General features: G+C 42.5%; 1 protein-coding gene and 1 long non-coding RNA gene across 4 annotated transcripts in view; both read left to right on the forward strand.

Annotated features, from left to right (window-relative positions):
- The window catches only part of arid4b (AT-rich interaction domain 4B), a 140937-nt gene that overhangs the window by 109591 nt on the left and 9198 nt on the right, over nt 1–22148 (forward strand). For all 3 annotated transcript variants that reach the window (XM_033021779.1, XM_033021780.1, XM_033021782.1), the window contains 2 exons: nt 1060–2232; nt 19903–20013. In XM_033021779.1, coding sequence (XP_032877670.1) covers nt 1060–2232; nt 19903–20013 — 1284 coding nt within the window. The remainder of the gene's footprint in view (nt 1–1059; nt 2233–19902; nt 20014–22148) is intronic.
- On the forward strand, nt 3771–9508 carry LOC116973572. The gene is made up of 3 exons (XR_004412082.1): nt 3771–4091; nt 8005–8013; nt 8852–9508. It is a non-coding gene; the product is annotated as an uncharacterized LOC116973572 (long non-coding RNA).

Below are 22148 nucleotides of genomic sequence, written 5' to 3' on the forward strand. Positions count from 1 at the left end.
TTTGCTAATAAATGAATTACAATCTGCATAATTATATGTATGTGTACATTGTAATCACATTAAAGTAGGATCAGGCTGCACATGCCACCTTTATGACTTCCTCAAAACATATCCAGTATCAAGTCACCAAGTGGCTGCATTCGGTAAGGCCCATGCAGCATCATTGACATTTTAACCTGTTATTAGTTTGTTTTAGTGAGTGTGAAATATCATCAGAACACAGAAGATTCACCTAATTTGTTACAATTCATACCGAGGAATCTTCTGTGCCTGCCTGCCTGAGTAGATGGAAAAAAGCCTCAGTTATTGGTCTCAACCTATATCATGTACAGATGCTCTCCACCATGTTTAGGTAGTTTGCTTAAACGTTAGAGCAAGTGTAACACCCTAAGACAGGAGCCCAGCTCAAAAAGACCAGAAATTAAAGCAAACAAATTACTGCAAATGCTCACTGATAATGTTACACATTGAAGACCCATTAATAGAACTGAAAGGTTAAGCACAGATGCTGCCTATACCTGCTGAGTGTTTCGAGCATTTTCAATTTTCACAGTTTATGGTTTACTTAAACCAAGGCTTCGTGTGGTCTTAAAATCACAAGGTCAACAGGATTTGTCCTAATACAACGGATGTTGCACATCTAGAAAGCAATATTCCAATAACATGGGTGTTCTGCTATGTCATGGTGGTGGGAGAGGAAAATCTAAACTTTTGGTTGTGTTACCTTTTTGCTGTCATATTTCAGGTACATAGTTATTAATTGTGGCTATTTTGAATCAGAAGGTAGACAAAAATGCTGGAGAAACTTAGCGGGTGAGGCAACGTTTCGGGTCAAGACCCTTCTATTTCCTTCGCTCCATAGATGCTGCCTCACCCGCTGAGTTTCTCCAGCATTTTTGACTACCTTCGATTTTCCAGCATATGCAGTTCCTTCTTAAACATTTTGAATAAGACGGTTCATTTGAATGATACAGATAAAGGATTTAAAACCTATCGGTAGGAAGAGTAGCATACCACTGGGGTTTGAAGACTCATTTATTTGACTTTTTTTATTGACAGGCTCAGACAGCTCTGAAGAGAGTGATGATGATGATGACCACAGTGAGGCCACTTGGAGAAAAGGCCTAGAAGAGGATGCAAGGATTCAGGAAAGTAATGAGACAACCTTCGAGGACCAGAGGAGCATTCCACTGGCCGGGCGGCCGGGCACGCCTCCCACTGGCACCAAGTTGGGAAACTTATCAGACTCTCTAGATTGGGTGAGAAGAGGCAAGTGCTCTGAGGAGGATGAGGAGGAAGGAGAGGAGTCCACAAAACTAACGGGACAGAAAGAACTGGGTGAGAGGCGGATAAAGTCACATGTGAAACGTGCCAGGAGGAGAAAGGTAGGTGCTGAAGACTGGGTGAAGACAGAATCGCCAAATCGCAAGGGTGAGAGGTCGAAGGGCAAGGAGTCTCCCCTCAACAGCACAAGCAGCAACACCAGCTCCGATGAGGATGAGGAAAGAACTGATGTGAAAAATGGCACCACTAGAAAGCATAATGGTCTGCAGGAAAAGAGGAAACCACTGCACGTGACCCAACTGTATTCTGGTTTTTCAGAAGTGCCTGAGAAAAGGGTCAAGCTTTTAAATAACTCTGAATTAAGGGCTCACAACACAAAAGTAAAGGACCGAAAAGATGTGTGGTCAAGCATCCAGGTCCAGTGGCCTAAAAAAGTTCTCAAGGAGCTCTTTTCCGATTCTGATACTGAGACCACGTCATCCCCACCCGTGGCCCAGGAAGAGGCAAAGGCAGAGACATTGGCTGAAACTGCTAAAGAGGAAGAGAGGCTGCCACATGTGGAAGCAGAAACAGCTGCATTAGTTATCTCCCCTGTCAAACCAAATGAAGAGAAGCCAACAGAAAAAGTGGACAAGAAGGGTGAGATGCCCAGCAGTGGCAGCAACTCTGTGCTCAATACTCCGCCCACCACCCCTGAGTCTCCTGTCTCGGTTACAGTGACAGAGGCCAACAGACCACAGCCAAACACAGTGATCCCTCAAAGGCTGGTTCCTAGCCAGGAGGAAGCCCAGAGTGTTAAAAGCGAGACTGACAGCACGAATGAGGTTGATAGTATGACCGGGGAGATGCAAGAGGGACATTCTGAAGGCAACGTCTCTCCAACTGGATTTGACGCTAGCATTAGCTCAAGCAGCAGCAATCAGCCAGAACCAGAGCATAAGGAGAAAGGTAAGGCATTTGTTCAACAAACCAATTATTTCAAGAATTTAGTTGGAGGTCTGAGATTCTTCTCTATCTCCTGACAGTGTGCGTGAATATTCATGTATGCACAAAAGAATGTGAACATGTGACCAAACATGTGTATGCCAACATTTGCATTTATGATCTTTTGTGGTTGAAAAGCCTGTTATAAATTAGCCATATTTGTGGTTCCAGAGTTATTTTTGGCTCCATTGAAAGCAAATTAATTTATTGTCCCAAGTTTGTGGCAGTAATGTTCATGTTTGATCCTTGATTGGGAAGATTGATTGCTGAAAATGGAGTACGAGGTAATGGGATCATTGTGAAGTTGTAAATAAAGTGCAAACTAATGCTGACGACTGTGACGTTAACCAATAATTTAAGATCAAATTTCACAAAAAAAATTTCAATTGTCATTTTCTATATTTCACAGAATTTTATCGCTTTCTTTAAAATTAACTTCCATCATACAGGCATTGTTCACAAGGTGGCATTATTGCTTGTCCGCATTTCCTGGATGGTGCAGAGTTACCTTGAACAGCTGCAATCTCTCCATGACAGGATTAGCTTGGAAGTTACACAATTATGATTTAGTGACGATGGAGGAACAACATTATTCATTTCCATGTAAAAAGACCCTGCATTCTGGGAGCAGGAACCTGCAGGTGGTGGTGCGTCAATGTGTCTTCTGCACTTGTCCTTGTTGCTAGAAGTCACAGGTTTGAATGGTGCTATTGATAAAGCCTTGATTGATTGCTACACTGCTTTTATATCCACTGAGGTTTTCACAGCTAGAATATGTGTGCATGACGTTATCACGATTGAATTGTTATCATTAGGTGAAGGTGGTGTCAAGGTTGATTGAAAACATCATGGATAAGATGAGATACATACAAACATAGAAACATATGGATTGTTTCCACTGTTGTCAAAATCCTGTCTCAGTAGTGGAAGAATGTGCTTTGTACAGCATCGTGCCCATGCCAAACATGGATAGGCTAGAGAAGAAGCACATCGGCCTACCTTTCCCCAACTTGAAATCATAGAGTCGTACAGCACAGAAATGGTTCCTTTGGCCCATCCACCACATCCATGCTCATTTTATCCTGTCCGTCTAAAGTTGCTGACATATGCACACATGGATCTAGTGGCAGGAGTCTGTGCACATGGCGTTAATTTGATTATAAGTTATCTTCGGACCAGTGACTTTGTTAAAACTTTTTTAAAATATCAACGAAAAGGCAAATTGAGTTAGATCTCACACTGGAAGATCAAATATCCAAAATGTCACTTTGTATAATTTTGGAGCATATTTGCTGTAGTGCTGGCCTAAGTTTGAATACAAGACCTTGCATTTCCAAAGTACCTCATTGCTTTCTCAAGGATACCCAACATCTGAAGAAGGGTTTCGGCCCGAAACGTCACCTATTTCCTTCGCTCCATAGATGCTACTGCACCCGCTGAGTTTCTCCAGCATTTTTGTGTACCTTCGATTTTCCAGCATCTGCAGTTCCTTCTTGAACACCTAACACTGGTTCATCAAATGTACTTTATTGTTTAGGCGGATGAACCACAGCTGAAAAATGGATCACAGTGCTTGTTACACCATGTTTGTGGAAGTTAGAACAGGAATGGTTGTGGCCCATTACTCTGGAAGAGATCACAGCTTGTCATGCAGAGCAAATATTCGTTGTACCATGTGCTTGAACAAAGTATATAAAGAAAGGATGGAGGAGATAGCAAATATTCTACAATTCTGCAGCACAGGAGCGATGTTGTATGGTACAATGCAGCTGGAATTTTAGATTTTCATTTGCTGTGGAATCTGGAGTCCCAATTATTAGTAAGTAAGTAAGTTTATTGGCCAAGTATTCACATACAAGGAATTTGTCTTGATGCTCCGCCCACAAGTAACAACATGACATACAGTGATAGTTACGAATGACTCAGAAAACACTAAACATTAATAATAATAAAACATTAATGATAAAACACCATTGATCAAGCATGTGAACTAACAAAATACCAGATCAAAGGGAGGCTACAGATTTTTGGTTGTTGAGTAGAGCAACTATTCGTGGATAAAAACAGTTTTTATGTCTGGCTGTGGCAGCTTTGACAGTCCGGAGTCGCCTTCCAGAGGGAAGTGATTCAAAGAGTTTGTGGCCAGGGTGAGAGGGGTCAGAGATGATCTTGCCCACCCGCTTCCTGGCCCTTGCAGTGTACAGTTCATCAATGGAGGGAATGTTGCAGCCAATGTAGACTGCTCTTGGGGAGCGGCAGTGAGGAGCGGCCTTGTGAGGGAAGTGCCCTGTGACAAAAGTGTGAGTCTTTGGCTCGAGAGTCTTCGAGGAGGCTGCTGAGGAGAGGAGACCACGCAATACGCTTGAGAGGTAGAGACGAAAGAAGGAGATGTCAGGCAAGCTGATTCAGTGTGATGCTTGCAGTATGTGGGAGGTCAAGGATACCGCTGGTGCCTCTGGCTGCTACAAATGCGAGAAGTGCACCCAGGTAGAGCTCCTGAAGGGCCGTGTTGGGGAACTGGAGAAGCAAGTGGATGACCTCCGGTTCGTCCGAGAAACGGAGTCGTTCCTCGACAAGTCCTACAGTACGATTGTTACACCTAAGGTACTGGAAGAGAGAAGGTGGGAGACAGTGAGAAAGGGAGGGAAGCATGGAATGCCAATGTCCCCGGGTGTTGTACCTCTTGTGAACAGGTTCACCCACTTAGAAGCTGTCGGGACAGAAGACGTGTTTACACTGAGCGGCGGACTGGCTTGCGATGCGAATAGGGCTGTTGAGCCAGAACCAAAAAGGCCTAAGGCAGGCAACGCCATTGTAGTGGGAGACTGTAGTGAGAGGTACGGACAGGGGTTTATGCGGCAACAGACGGGATGTGAGGATGGTGTGCTGCCTTCCTGGTGCCAGGATCCAGGATGTCACGGACAGAGTGCAGAAAATCCTCAAGGGCGAAGGTGAACATCCGGAAGTGGTAGTGCATGTCGGCACAAACGATGTCGGAAAGAAGGGGATGAATATTCTGCAGCGTGACTTTAGAGAGCTCGGAAAAATGCTGAAAAGCAAGACCTCCAGGGTTGTTATCTCTGGTTTGCTTCCAGTTCCTCGTGCTGGCGAGAGCAGGAACAGGGAGATACGGGACCTGAACGTGTGGCTGAGGAACTGGTGCACGGGGCAGGGATTTAGATTCTTAGATCACTGGGATCTGTTTTGGGGTAAGGGGGAACTGTACAAAAGGGACGGATTGCATCTTAACAGGTGTGGGACCAGCATTCTGGCAGGCAGGTTTGCCACTGCTACACGGGTGGTTTTAAACTGAATAAGGGGGGTGGGGTGTCGAATGGGATAGTGGAGGATGGAGTTAAAGGGAAAGGGTTTCTTAAATGTGTGAGCGTAGAGACAGAGGGGTATAAAATGAGGGTAGAAGCAATAGGTAGCAAGGTGAAAAGTAAAAGTGGCAGGCAGACAAAACCAGGGCAAAAATCAAAAATGGCCACTTTTCAACATAATTGTATAAGGGTTTAATTGTAAAAACAAGCCTGAAGGCTTTGTGTCTCAATGCAAGGAGCATTCGTAATAAGGTGGATGAGTTGAATGTGCAGATAGCTATTAATGACTATGATATAGTTGGGATCACAGAGACATGGCTCCAGGGTGACCAAGGCTGGGAGCTGAACATCCAGGGATATTCAATATTCAGGATAGAGAGAAAGGAAAAGGAGGTGGGGTAGCGTTGCTGATTAGAGAGGAGATTAACGCAATGGAAAGGAAGGACATTAGTTTGGAGGATGTGGAATCGGTATGGGTAGAGCTGCGAAACACTAAGGGGCAGAAAACGCTGGTGGATGTTGTGTACAGGCCACCTAAGAGTAGTAGTGAAGTTGGAGATGGTATCAAACAGGAAATTAGAAATGCGTGCGACAAAGGCAAAACAGTTATAATGGGTGACTTCAATCTCCATATAGATTGGGTGAATCAAATTGGCAGGGGTGCTGAGGAAGAGGATTTCTTGGAATGTATGCGGGATAGTTATCTAAATCAACATGTACAGGAACCAACGAGAGAGCAGGCTATTTTAGACTGGGTATTGAGTAATGAGGAAGGGTTAGTTAGCAGTCTTGTTGTAAGTGCCCCCTTGGGCAAGAGTGACCATAATATGGTTGAGTTCTTCATTAGGATGGAGAGTGACATTGTTAATTCAGAAACAATGGTTCTGAACTTAAAGAAAGGTAACTTTGAGGGTATGAGACGTGAATTGGCCAAGATTGACTGGCAATTAATTCTAAAAGGGTTGACGGTGGATATGCAATGGAAGACATTTAAAGACTGCATGGATGAACTACAAAAATTGTTCATCCCAGTTTGGCAAAAGAATAAATCAGGGAAGGTAGTGCATCCGTGGATAACAAGGGAAATCAGGGATAGTATCAAAGCGAAGGATGATGCGTACAAATTAGCCAGAAAAATCAGCATACCGGAGGACTGGGAGAAATTCAGAGACCAGCAGAGGAGGACAAAGGGCTTAATTAGGAAAGGAAAAATAGATTATGAAAGAAAACTGGCAGGGAACATAAAAAACTGACTGCAAAAGTTTTTATAGATATGTGAAAAGAAAGAGATTAGTTAAAACAAATGTAGGTCCCTTGCAGTCAGAAACAGGTGAGTTGATCATGGGGAACAAGGATATGGCGGACCAATTGAATAACTACTTTGGTTACGTCTTCACTAAGGAAGACATAAATAATCTGCCGGAAATAGCAGGGGACCCGCGGGTCAAAGGAGTTGGAGGAATTGAGTGAAATCCAGGTTAGCCGGGAAGTGGTGTTGGGTAAATTGAATGGATTAAAGGCCGATAAATCCCCAGGGCCAGATAGGCTGCATCCCAGAGTACTTAAGGAAGTAGCTCCAGAAATAGTGGATGCATTAGTAATAATCTTTCAAAACTCTTTAGATTCTGGAGTAGTTCCTGAGGATTGGCGGGTAGCAAACATAACCCCACTTTTTAAGAAGGGAGGGAGAGAGAAAACGGGGAATTACAGACCAGTTAGTCTAACATCGGTAGTGGGGAAACTGCTAGAGTCAGTTATTAAAGATGGGATAGCAGCACATTTGGAAAGTGATGAAATCATTGGACAAAGTCAGCATGGATTTACAAAAGGTAAATCATGTCTGACGAATCTTATAGAATTTTTCGAGGATGTAACTAGTAGCGTGGATAGGGGAGAACCAGTGGATGTGGTGTATCTGGACTTCCAGAAGGCTTTCGACAAGGTCCCACATAAGAGATTAGTATACAAACTTAAAGCACACGGCATTGGGGGTTCAGTATTGATGTGGATAGAGAACTGGCTGGCAAACAGGAAGCAAAGAGTAGGAGTAAGCGGGTCCTTTTTACAATGGCAGGCAGTGACTAGTGGGGTACCACAAGGCTCAGTGCTGGGACCCCAGCTATTTACAATATATATTAATGATCTGGATGAGGGAATTGAAGGCAATATCTCCAAGTTTGCGGATGACACTAAGCTGGGGGGCAGTGTTAGCTGTGAGGAGGATGCTAGGAGACTGCAAGGTGACTTGGATAGGCTGGGTGAGTGGGCAAATGTTTGGCAGATGCAGTATAATGTGGATAAATGTGAGGTTCTCCATTTTGGTGGCAAAAACAGGAAAGCAGACTACTATCTAAATGGTGGCCGACTAGGAAAAGGGGAGATGCAGCGAGACCTGGGTGTCATGGTACACCAGTCATTGAAAGTAGGCATGCAGGTGCAGCAGGCAGTGAAGAAAGCGAATGGTATGTTAGCTTTCATAGCAAAAGGATTTGAGTATAGGAGCAGGGAGGTTCTACTGCAGTTGTACAGGGTCTTGGTGAGACCACACCTGGAGTATTGCGTACAGTTTTGGTCTCCAAATCTGAGGAAGGACATTATTGCCATAGAGGGAGTGCAGAGAAGGTTCACCAGACTGATTCCTGGGATGTCAGGACTGTCTTATGAAGAAAGACTGGATAGACTTGGTTTATACTCTCTAGAATTTAGGAGATTGAGAGGGGATCTTATAGAAACTTACAAAATTCTTAAGGGTAGATGCAGGAAGATTGCTCCCGATGTTGGGGAAGTCCAGGACAAGGGGTCACAGCTTAAGGATAAGGGGGAAATCCTTTAAAACCGAGATGAGAAGAACTTTTTTCACACAGAGAGTGGTGAATCTCTGGAACTCTCTGCCACAGAGGGTAGTCGAGGCCAGTTCATTGGCTATATTTAAGAGGGAGTTAGATGTGGCCCTTGTGGCTAAGGGGATCAGAGGGTATGGAGAGAAGGCAGGTAAGGGATACTGAGTTGGATGATCAGCCATGATCATATTGAATGGCGGTGCAGGCTCGAAGGGCCGAATGGCCTACTCCTGCACCTAATTTCTATGTTTCTATGTTTCTAATAACCTTCTCTGCTGATCGAACGATTCGCTGCAACCTCCGGTGCCGTGCTTGGTGGCTGAGCCAAACCGGACCATGATGGAGAAGGTGAGAACAGACTCTACAATGGCCATGTAGAATTGGACCATCATTGCCTGTGGCAGATTGTATTCAGTGAAGACTCAAGAGATTGCAGATAGTGGAATCTTGAGTTAAAAAAAAACTGCTGGAGGAACTCAGTTGGTCAGTGGCTTGTTTTAAAGTATACCTGTTACATTAAATTTGCAAATATATAATATATCTTCAAATGTCACCAATCGCTCTGCAAGAAATATTATTCTATGAGCTCTCAGTATATACATTAGATTACAATGCAATAAATGTTGCTTGATCGTGTATCCCACAAGTGTTAAGTGGAAGGGATTACAACCCTTGGTGTGCAATACTGGGGTGGGCCTTTTACTATAGCCCTTACTGTGGAGTATTGGATGGCTGCACTGATCTTCAGCATATCCCTCAGTATGTAGCTCTGAACCATGGAATGCTCCAGTCCACAGTCTTCTGTGGCCTACTCTTCACTCTGGAAGACCAGTGAGTTTAGAGCCACCAAAGGCTTCTTCACCGCTCATAATCATTCAACAGACATGGATGTTTGTCTTAGTGTGTGTCCTCGGGAACACATAAAGCACAGAGTACCTACTCGGGATGAACCTTGACAAAGACTACTGCATCCTTTTCTGTGCGTGTATGAAGGTTCCGCTCAAGTAACCATCCAACAGGAGCACCAGCTCACTTTCCTGTCTTGGACGTTCTATGCAGAAAACAACCCGATTGACTTATGACTGAAGATGTTCTTTTGCTCAGTCTCTTATAACCATATAACCATATAACAATTACAGCACGGAAACAGGCCATCTCGACCCTTCTAGTCCGTGCCGAACACGTATTCTCCCCTAGTCCCATATACCTGCGCTCAGACCATAACCCTCCATTCCTTTCCCGTCCATATAACTATCCAATTAATTTTTAAATGATAAAAACGAACCTGCCTCCACCACCTTCACTGGAAGCTCATTCCACACAGCCACCACTCTCTGAGTAAAGAAGTTCCCCCTCATGTTACCACTAAACTTCTGTCCCTTAATTCTCAAGTCATGTCCCCTTGTTTGAATCTTCCCTACTCTCAGTGGGAAAAGCTTATCCACGTCAACTCTGTCTATCCCTCTCATCATTTTAAAGACCTCTATCAAGTCCCCCCCTTAACCTTCTGCGCTCCAAAGAATAAAGCCCTAACTTGTTCAACCTTTCTCTGTAACTTAGTTGCTGAAACCCGGGCAACATTCTAGTAAATCTCCTCTGTACTCGCTCTATTTTGTTGACATCCTTCCTATAATTAGGCGACCAAAATTGTACACCATACTCCAGAATTGGCCTCACCAATGCCTTGTACAATTTTAACAATACATCCCAACTTCTATACTCAATGCTCTGATTTATAAAGGCCAGCACACCAAAAGCTTTCTTTACCACCCTATCTACATGAGATTCCACTTTCAGGGAACTGTGCACAGTTATTCCCAGATCCCTCTGTTCACCTGCATTCTTCAATTCCCTATCATTTATCATGTACGTCCTATTTTGATTTGTCCTGCCAAGATGTAGCACCTCACACTTATCAGCATTAAACTCTATCTGCCATCTTTCAGCCCACTCTTCCAACTGGCATAAATCTCTCTGTAGACTTTGAAAATCTACTTCATTATCCACAACCCCACCTATCTTAGTATCATCTGCATACTTACTAATCCAATTTACCACACCATCATCCCGATCAATGATGTACATGACAAACAACAGTGGACCCAACACAGATCCCTGTGGCACCCCACTAGTCACTGGCCTCCAACCTGACAAACAACCATCCACCATTACTCTCTGGCATCTCCCATTCAGCCACTGTTGAATCCATCTTGCTACTCTACCATTAATACCCAACAATTGAACCTTCTTAACCAACCTTCCGTGAGGAACCTTGTCAAAGGCCTTACTGAAGTCCATATATACAACATCCACTGCTTTACCCTCATCAATTTCCCGAGTAACCTCTTCAAAAAATTCAAGAAGATTAGTCAAACATGACCTTCCAGGCACAAATCCATGTTGACTGTTCCTAATCAGTCCCTGTTTATCCAGATGCTTATATATATTATCTCTAAGTATCCTTTCCATTAATTTGCCCACCACTGACGTCAAACTAACAGGTCTATAATTGCTAGGTTTACTCTTAGACCCCTTTTTAAACAATGGACCAACATGCGCAGTACGCCAATCCTCCGGCACTATTCCCGTTTCTAATGACATTTGAAATATTTCTGTCATAGCCCCTGCTATTTCTACACTAACTTCCCTCAATGTCCTAGGGAATATCCTGTCCGGACCTGGAGACTTATCCACTTTTATATTTCTCAAAAGTGTCAGTACTTCCTCTTCTTTGAATCTCATAGTTTCCATAGCTGCTCTACTTGTTTCCCTTACCTCACATAATTCAATATCCTTCTCCTTGGTGAATACCGAAGAAAATAAATTGTTCAATATCTCCCCCATCTCTTTTGGCTCTGCAGATAGCTGTCCACTCTGACTCTCTAATGGACCAATTTTATCCCTCGTTATCCTTTTGCTATTAATATAGCTGTAGAAACCCTTTGGATTTACTTTCACCTTACTTGCCAAAGCAACCTCATATCTTCTTTTAGCTTTTCTAATTTCTTTCTTAAGATTCTTTTTACATTCTTTATACTCCTCAAGCACCTCATTTACTCCATGTTGCCTATAATTATTGTGGATCTCTCTCTTTTTCCGAACCAAGTGTCCAATTTCCCTTGAAAACCATGGCTCTTTCCAATTTTTACTATTTCCTTTCAACCGAACAGGGACATAAAGATTATGTACTCTTAAAATGTCACCTTTAAATGTCCTCCATTTCTCTTCCACATCTTTCCCATAAAACAAACTGTCCCAATTTACTCCTTTTACATCCTTTCGCATCTCCTCAAAGTTAGCCTTTCTCCAATCAAAAATCTCAACCCTAGGTCCAGTTCTGACCCTCTCCATAATTATATTGAAACTAATGGTATTGTGATCACTGGTCCCGAACTGTTCCCCAACGCATACCTCTGCCACCTGACCCGTCTCATTTCCTAACAGGAGGTCCAGCACCGCCCCTTCTCTAGTAGGTACTTCTATGTATTGCTGCAAAAAACTATCCTGCACACATTTTACAAATTCCAACCCATCCAGCCCATTTACAGAATGTGTTTCCCAGTCTATGTGTGGAAAATTGAAATCTCCCACAATCACTACCTTGTGCTTACTACTAATATCTGCAATCTCCTTACATATTTGCTCTTCCAATTCTCGCTCCCCATTTGGCGGTCTATAATACACCCCTATAAGTGTTGCTACCCCTTTCCCATTTCTCAGTTCCACCCAAATAGCCTCCCTAGACGAGCCCTCTAATCTATCCTGCCAAAGCACTGCTGTAATATCTTCCCTGATAAGCAATGCAACACCTCCACCTCTTGCCCCTCCAATTCTATCACACCTGAAGCAACGAAATCCTGGAATATTTAGTTTCCAATCACAGCCCTCCTGCAACCATGTTTCACTGATCGCCACAACATCATACTTCCAGGTGTCAATCCAGGCTCTAAGTTCATCCACCTTTCTTACAATGCTCCTAGCATTAAAATATACACATTTAAGAAACCCACCCTCCCTTATTCTCTGTTTATTGTCTTTTTCATCTCATTCCCCTACATTTTGGGTCAGAGTGCTACCATTCTCTGCCTCCTGCCTCACACACTGACTGCTAGCTTTCCCAATTTGAGTCCCTCCCCCCAACCATACTAGTTTAAAGTCTCCCCAGTAGCCTTTGCAAATCTCCCCGCCAGGATATTGGTCCCCCTCGAGTTCAAGTGCAACCCGTCCTTTCTGTACAGGTCGCACCTTCCCCAAAAGAGGTCCCTCTTCTCTTCTTGAATAGTTGGATAGCTCACCATGATCCAACTGAATGTAATGTTCCATGGTATCCTGTACAGACCCATCTTTCAGTATACTGAGGACACCAGCATATGGTGATGCTTGATGCTCATCTACTAAAGTTCAATGCAACCACACACAGTGATAGCCATTGGATTCAAGGTCATGCTGGGAGCAGTTTTTGCCAATTTCTTTGGAGATTGATGCTTTGTAAGTAAGCAACATCCAACTAGAATCTCCAGCGAAGATGGCTCGGGTGACTGATGCAGGGCAAGCATGGGATGTGGGCTTCACCACACACTCCAACAGTGATGGCACTTTGTGTCCAATGGAAGTCCTTTCCTGTGATTGAGAGGAGTGGTGCTCTCCCAGTCTGCTCTACCTTTCCTTGGCACATGCTTGTCAGAACCATGTTTCCATCAGCTCAGTTCATCTGGACTAACAGTGAAGGGGGATTTAGCATCAGTTGGACCAGTGAACTTGACTTTGAATGATAAGGAGTTGGCAACAGTTCTACATCTCTCCCTACTTTCTGTTCCTATTGATAAGATATAAAATGCAGTGCTGACTCACTGTCATTTATTTAATGTAATGTGTGAAGAAAGATTGGCCCATCCCAATGAGTGAGCATTGATTTACAAAGTTTGACTTATCTTAAGTTAAACAGTTTTGAGCTTGTTCAGGAAGCTCCTGGGATTGAGGTGATGTTTGGCGTTATCTCCCTCCCGTAATTTGGGAAAAAGTCAACTGAGGTTCTCATTGACCACCTCAGCTGGCTGTTCATTTGTGGCGCATTTAAATGAGTAGTTTGGCTATTGCTCTGATGTCTGGCTGTTATCCTGCCAGTAAAGAGAAATGTGTGCTAAAGTAGGGCCTTTCACAACTTTATGCCTCCTCAAAATGTTTTACAACCAACAAAGGACTTTTTGAAGTTGATTAATTGTTGTGGGAAACTTGGCAGCTAATTATGGCTGCAGAGCAAGCTTCCACAAACAGTGATGAGACAACAACCAGATAATCTGTTCTTATGAATTTAGTCGGTGCATAAGTATTGGCTCAAATACTGAGGAATACTGAGGATATTAATGATTTGGACGAGGGAATTGAATGCAACATATCCAAGTTTGCGGATGACACGAAGCTGGGGGGCAGTGTTAGCTGTGAGGAGGATGCTAGGAGGCTGCAAGGTGACTTGGATAGGCTGGGTGAGTGGGCAAATGCATGGCAGATGCAGTATAATGTGGATAAATGTGAGATTATCCACTTTGGTGGCAAAAACAGGAAAGTAGACTATTATCTTAATGGTGGCCGATTAGGAAAAGGAGATGCAACGAGACCTGGGTGTCATGGTACACCAGTCATTAAAAGTAGGCATGCAGGTGCAGCAGGCAGTGAAGAAAGCGAATGGTATGTTAGCATTCATAGCAAAAGGATTTGAGTATAGGAGCAGGGAGGTTCTACTGCAGTTGTACAGGGTCTTGGTGAGACCACACCTGGAGTATTGCGTACAGTTTTCGGCTCCTAATCTGAGGAAAGACATTCTTGCCATAGAGGGAGTACAGAGAAGGTTCACCAGACTGATTCCTGGGATGTCTGGACTTTCATATGAAGAAAGACTGGATAGACTCGGCTTGTACTCGCTAGAATTTAGAAGATTGAGGGGGGATCTTATAGAAACTTACAAAATTCTTAAGGGGTTGGACAGGATGCAGGAAGATTGTTCCCGATGTTGGGGAAGTCCAGAACAAGGGGTCACAGTTTAAGGATAATGGCGAAATCTTTTAGGACCGAGATGAGGAAAACATTTTTCACACAGAGAGTGGTGAATCTCTGGAATTCTCTGCCACAGAAGGTAGTTGAGGCCAGTTCATTGGCTATATTTAAGAGGGAGTTAGATATGGCCCTTGTGGCTACTGAGTTGGATGATCAGCCATGATCATATTGAATGGCGGTGCAGGCTCGAAGGGCCGAATGGCCTACTCCTGCACCTATTTTCTATGTTTCTATGTAAGCTCCTCGGCCCTTCATCAGAATAGTGGCTGTGAAATAATTTATATTCATCTGAGACGGGAGAAGCCGAAATAAACTGTTTCTTGGACAATGCAGCATTTTTACAGAGTAGCACAAACACTAATAGCCCAGACTTTGGGCTTGAATGTCTAAATTGGCTTGTACCCGCAATGTATACAAGTTGGCAGCACTGGAAATCATGCAGATGCAGGCATTGATTTAGAAAAAGACAATAAGACATTCAATGAACAGGAGAAACATAGCAAATAAACGTCATCACTTTGAACTTGTGCAGCATGCTATCAGAGATGGTGGGCGGGGAGATTAGTCCATGTAAAAGGAAAATTCAAGTGTCATAGATACGTGCAAAAAATTGACAAAAATTCACAGGAAGGGTGAAGAGATTGAACTCTGGAACAGCTCCCTCATCTCCTGGTGCCAGGAGTTATTGTGAAATGGGTATAATGAGATAGAGGCGAAAAAGATGGTGTTGAAATGGAATGTGTACAGCAACGATCTTCAGGATGGGACTGCGGCTAGTGCTGAATGGCCTGCTCCTGTTTGAATGCCATTTTAATCAACTTTTACCTTTAAGCCTCCATAACTGACCAGGGATAGTAATCATCTTAAAACCTGCTTGTGTTCAGATTTGTGTGCTGAAGCCAATTTAATGGGGTTCAGGTGACACAACAATTGCTGAAAACACCCAGCAGGTCAGGCAGCATCTATGGAGCCAAAAAACAGAATTTAGGTCATCAACTGGTAGCATTAACTCTGTTTCTCTTTCCTTGGATGCTATGAGATCTTTTGAATCTTTCTAATAGTTTCTGTCATATTTTAGATTTCCAACATGTGCAATATGTTGCATTAGGAGTCCAATTATTTGCTGCAAATTTGAATTTCAGTAGAATGACACTGTTAATAATGGTGAATGTCAATGATAACAAACAGAAGACGGGTTTTTATTGTGCTTTCCCTTTCCCTTTTTCAAAACATCTAAACAGCTAACAGAATCAAGGGAAGGTACACAAAATTGCTGGGGAAACTCAGCGGGTGCAGCAGCATCTATGGAGCGAAGGAAATAGGCGACGTTTTGGGCCGAAACCCTTCTTCAGAACAGAATCAAGGGATATGGGGAGCAAGCAAGAATGGGGTACTGATTTTGGATGATTGTGGAGTGCTCACAACAATCTCTCTCTGAACACTAAAAAGACAAAGGAGATCATCACTGATTTCAGGCGACATAGAGCGGAGCTCAGGCCACTGGAGATGGGGGGCGAGGAGGTGGAGAGGGTGCCTAGTTTTAAATTTCTGGGGATCAACATCAGTGAGGATCTTAAATGGTCTATGAACTCTGCTATAGTTGTAAAAAAGGCGCGAGACTTTACTTCCTCAGAACACTGAGGAAGGCCCATCTGTCTGCTAAACTGCTGGAGTCTTTCTACCGCTGTTCGGTAGAAAGCATACTGACTTATTGCATAACTGCCTGGTTTGGGAACTGTTCAGCAGCTGACAGAGCAGCTCTCCAGAGGGTGATAAAAACTGCCCAGGGTATCATTGGACTCCCCATGCCCCCTCTGGAGGACATTTACCACTCCAGATGCCGCAGCAGGACCTGTAATATCGTGAAAGACATTACACATCCTTGTCACCACCTTTTCACACTGCTGCCCTCAGGAAAAAGGTACAGGTCGCTAAAGTCACGCACTGCCAGACTCAAGAACAGCTTTTACCCATCAGCAATCTTGGAACTGAACTCTGTCTCGGGAGCGGGTTATGGGGAAGGAGGGGGGGTGGGAGACAGTGTTAATTTATGTAAATGTGAATCCATGGGTGGGTTTGGGGAGGGAGGGAGTGTAAAACGTATGAGTATGTGAATGTTTGAAGTTCTTTTAAATGGAGAGACACAGTAATCTCGTTGTATGTGACACATGCAATGACAATAAAGCATTCTGATTCTGATTCTGATCACCCATGATCATATTGAATGGCGGTGCTGGCTCGAAGGGCCGAATGGCCTACTCCTGCACTTATTTTCTATGTTTCTATCTCAAATGGTTTGCACTCACTGAATCACTTAAGTTGTAGTCACTGTTGCAGTATGGAAATGTGATGATTCCATTCATGTGAGGACTGCCAGCCTAATAAATAACAATCTTCAGCTTAAATAAAAAGCTTAAATTGTAGGAAGAATATGTGCAGGTAGATTTATTTTAATTTGTGAACTGAACTTTCTTGTTGTTTTAATGATTAACTGCCAATGTCCCATGCAGTATATTGTGGTACTAGCATGGTAAAAAACAGAAAAATGCAGTTTGTCTTGCTATTATATAGTACAATATAATCTCCTCAGGCTGGTCCAAATGATGCATCAGTGAAATACTTATTTCATGTATTCACTGTTGAGATCACCAAGTTGCATATAGCAAAGCTGCACATTCGACAGTGTCCCAGTAATTTGTTTGAGGATTTATTTGTTCATGTATATTGGTGAGGACACATCTCCGCAACAGAACAAGATGGAACTCCTCTTGCATTAACATGGACATATTTTTCTAATCATTTTGCACACTGATATCTTGTTTCTTGCAATCTTTCACTTCTATTGTCTTGCAGAAATTCTGTATAATTGATGTTTAATATATGTTTTTGTTTGCCCGTGTCTATATGGTGCTGTTGCAAGCAATATTTTCATTGTACCTGTACTTCACTGTGCATATGCTTATATATGAAAATAAACTCAACTTGACTTGAGAATCTTACTTCTCTTCAAAGTATTGGCCATGACATCTGGGAGGGAATGTGAAACTTGGATTGATTGTTTTTGAAAACTGTCATTTCCACCACTCACTCAGAACGGGCATTTTCATGTAGTGATCAGATCTAGCTCTAAACCAGTTAGTTACCTTGTCTCTTACCTTCCAGCAGTGATTACAGTACAATGACTTTGAAGCACAAAGTATTTTTAATGAAGGCATGGTATAAATTTTACTTTATTGGTTCATTTCCACTCTAACAGTATTCTGTACTACTCATAATAATACAGAGATTCTGCATAGTAAAGACAGTGAGCATAATGCCACCTTATAAACGCTCATAAGGTATTGATCAATTCTTATCAAAATCATTATTCAATTGTTGTGCAGAAAGCTTTCTTTCAGCAGATGCTGGGGGATTTATGAGTCCATGATTGCTCTTAATTGAGAAATTCCGTTTTTTTCTACACGTCCCAAGAGAAGATTGACTGTGCAAAACACAAAATGCTGCAAGGAACTCAGCGAGTCAGGCATCCTCTGGGGAGGGAATGAATAGGCGACACTTTGGGTCGGAACCCTTCATCACACTGCGACAAGAGTTTTACTGAATCATTTCATCATATTTACAGGAATATTTACTGGAACTCCACCAAAATTCCTAGCTTTTGCATTTCTCCCTTTGCAGCCTCGCAGTATCAAACTGTTTAAGCCATTATCAGGCCCATGACAACTAGCATAATAGGGTTTAATTATGATAAATGTGGGATCTACATTTCAAATTCAAATAGCAATGCAAGAAAGACATTCATTGTTGTAGCACCTCTCATGACCTCAGGATATTCCAATGTCATTTGCAATAAAATAAAAATACAGCCAAATGCCAAAGCTGGGGAAGTGCTGTGTTGTCAGAGGTACTATCTTTCATTTGAGATATTCAGTCGAGGCCCTGTCTGCTCTACTCAGGTGATTAGCAAAATCTCCGGCACTATGAAAGGACAGGGGAGAATCTCCCCAATGATCAGGTCAACATTTATCCCTCGGGCAGCATGGCTGGAGCATATCATCTGACCATTCATTTTGTTTGCAGTGTGTGGGATCTTGCTGCGTTCCCTGCATTACCACAGTGACAACATTTCAAAAGTAATCCATCAGCTGTGAGGCACTTTGAGACGTCCTGAGGATATGATAAGCTGCTTTATATAAGCAAGTTCTGTCTCACTGCCGAATTGTGGATCAAAACAGCAAGCTTGGAATGCCTGGGTTCGGGGGAAAAAGCAGACAGAAGTGAAGGTTTGAGATTTTAAAATGAAAACTTAAATGCAGTTCATGCATTGAATGTACCTGCCTTTTCCTATAATCGAAGCTCGTAAGAATGGCTCAACTCACATGACTGGTGGGCTGTTTTTACACTGGGACTCTGTTACCTCTTAGATCCATTATCCTAAGTCATGGCAGATTTCTCCAGATTTTTATGCTTATTTCCCTCTACATATAGTTGTAGCCATTTACAATTTACAGTTTCTCTACTCTTTTTGTTTCCTTGCAGCATGTCCATCCCTTTTTCCAAGTGCTACCCTCCCCTTTGTTCAATCATTCCTGTGCTCCAATCAATTCACGTTTGCTCTTTCCCAGTCATTCTTTTCAACAGTTCCATAGTATCTTTTAAAAACTCCTGAATCTTTCAACATCTGTTAGTTATGATGAGACTGAACCAACCGATGCAGCAACGTTGTTTCTCTGTTCACTCTGTGTCCACAGCAATTTCTGTTTTTATTTCAGATTTCCAGTTTCCGAGGTTTTTATTTATTATTCCTGCTTTGTACTTACTGCATAATCTCATAGCTGTTGGTTGAAGTTGATGGTTCCTTGCTGTGCTCTGAAGATGCTACGTCTTGCCGAGTGCATCCTTCATGCAGAAAATAAACTTGCAAAGACTGCAAAGAAGAAATGAAGAGGGTCTCTTACGATGGTGGGAGGAAGCTCACTTACAACAAAAACACTGACTCCTCGCCATTGAGTTGCATGTCTTGATTGTGTTGTTTATTTTACGCAGTTGACAAAGGTGCCCTCTTGTGTACATTCTCTGGTACAGCTAATCCCATTCTGATCCAATCTGGCTGCATAGCGTTGTTGTGAAATGTCAAGCCTTCTGATGTTTGAATGTAAAATGCTCGTGTTAGACACATGAAAACAGATGGTCCATTAATGTAATGCGATTAAATCAGAGTGTTGCAGTCTGTAGTTTCATTGTAAAACTATTACATTTGCCAATCATTTTTGTCCATATTGAAGTATGGTAGAGAAGATTTAATAACGTCGGCATTTATATTGGGCATTAAGAATCAGAGTGATTTTGCCCATCCTTGTTTGATTTTCAATTCTTCAGACATGGGCTCTAATTTTGCTTGTGTTTTCATTTTGTTCCAGTTGCATCTGGTCATAAACGGCCAAAAGATGCTCAGGGAGGAAGTTCAACGAAGAAGCAAAAACGCAGCCACAAACGATCAGGGATCAACAATAAAAAGAAAAGTCAAACTGGTGAGGATATCTAATTGTTACTACTTTTATAAAAACATTGTGTGTGTTTTCTTCTGACTATGAGCATGCTCACTCAAGAAGAAAATACAGAAAAACAATGGAAGTATTCAATGAAACAATGCTGGAAATGTCCAGCAGTTCAGACATCATCTGAGGGAGAGAAATTGAGTTAATGTTTCAAGTTGACAATTTTCAATTCATTTCTTGGATCAGTTAAGGGCCTGTCCCTCTTTCCCGAGTTACTCAGGAATTCTCCCGAGTTTTCCCCTTGATTCAAACTCGGAGAATGTCCGTAGCGAGGCCGTAGGAGTCCGTAGATATATCGTAGCGGCTCGTTATGCCAGCCGTAGGTACTCGGGGCATCAGGTAAGTCGGGACGTTTTTTCCAGCCCGATAAAAAACTCGGGAAAGTGGGACAGGCCCTTTACGCTGCTACTTTCTCCATCACACTCTATTTCATTTCAGATTTCATTTCAGATTAGATACACAGTTTCTTGCCCAGAGTAGGTGAATTGTGGACCAGAGGACATAGGTTTATGGTGAAGGGGAAAAGACTTAATAGGAATCTGAGGGGTAACTTTTTCACACAAAGGATGGTGGGTGTATGGAACAAGCTGCCAGAGGGGGTAGTTGAGGCTGGGTCTATCCCAACGTTTAAGAAACAGTACATCCAAATAGTATTCATCCAATACAATGGGTTTTTTGTTTTGTTTTACACAATAATCTTCTATGTGGGATTTTATCACCTTCCTGAAAATCTAAGTACAGCATGTCCATTGATTTTCCTTTATCTTATTCCTCCAGTTACATCCTCAAAAAAAACATCTGTAGATTTGTCAAACACAATTCCCTTTCAGAATGCAGTATGTGTCAGCCTTGCCAGAAAGTTACACATTTTGTGAATGAATAATCAGAACCATTTATTTGGTGGCTTACTGCCAGTTTTGTCTGCGCTCAGAACATATTCCTTCACTCTATCCATAGTATAGGATGGACAACAATAAGAGGAGAGACTTGCTGGAATTATTTATTCTTCCTATAATTTATTTCGGTAAACATGATTTCTGACTTTGTCTATATTATTGCTACTTGTTTTGTTTTAGTTTGATTGGAGGAGGTTTAAACCATCTTAGGATGTAATGTGAATAGTTTTATTTACTTTTCTACCACATTTAATAGACCACACAATTTCCTAACTGCTCCCATACCAGTTCTTTAAAAAAATCAGATCAATTGATACCAATCTCCTGGCCTGACCCTGGGAGCTTGCTGTTTCCCCACACTCTCTTTAATGTTTTTTACCATCAATTTAATAGTGGAACAAGATCTTGGATTGCAGCAAAGTCCAGGCTAATTCAACAAACCTTAAATCATATAAGCGCACAGAGGTATATTGAGCATATGCCAGCACATTGTATAGCAATTCAATCGCCCTCCTGCTTCTTTTCGATGGAGGTCCAAATTGTATTCCATCAATGGTCTATCCAATTTACTTTTGAATGCCTCTGTTAACCCTTGCAGGTGTAAATCCTATATGTGCAGAAGAAAATGCTTTTTCTTTGCATACCTTCTGTATCCCTTGCCTATCACTTTAAATCTGAAACATATTCCCTTGAATAAGAGTAGCTACTTTCTATTTACCTATCTAAATCCCACGTGATATGTACAACATCTCTCAACGTTTCACTCCAAGAGGCATAACCTCATCTAACCTTGTGGCTGAAATCTTTCACCCCTAAAACCATTCTGGTAAATCTCTACTGTACTCTTGAGTACATTCACGTTTTTCCTGTGGTATCCACGAAGCTGCCTCTGGTTTCCGGCCTCTTGGTGGGCCGAAGATTTCAGATTCAGATTCAGATTCAAACTTTATTGTCATTGTGCAGTGTACAGTACAGAGACAACGGAATGCAGTTAGCATCTCCCTAGAAGAGCGACATAGAATATGAGCAATAAATAAATATATTTATGTGCATACAGTCTTAGTAGTGCAATTATTTTTTTCCTGGTGGAAGGAGTGTCGGGGAGGGGGGGGGGGGGGGGTGATTGGCAATCACCGAGGTACAGTGTTGAGCAATGTAACAGCCGCAGGGAAGAAGCTGTACCTGGACCTGCTGGTCCGGTAAGTACTGAGA

The sequence above is a fragment of the Amblyraja radiata genome, chromosome 5 (assembly GCF_010909765.2).
Source record: "Amblyraja radiata isolate CabotCenter1 chromosome 5, sAmbRad1.1.pri, whole genome shotgun sequence".
Classification (NCBI taxonomy): domain Eukaryota; kingdom Metazoa; phylum Chordata; class Chondrichthyes; order Rajiformes; family Rajidae; genus Amblyraja; species Amblyraja radiata.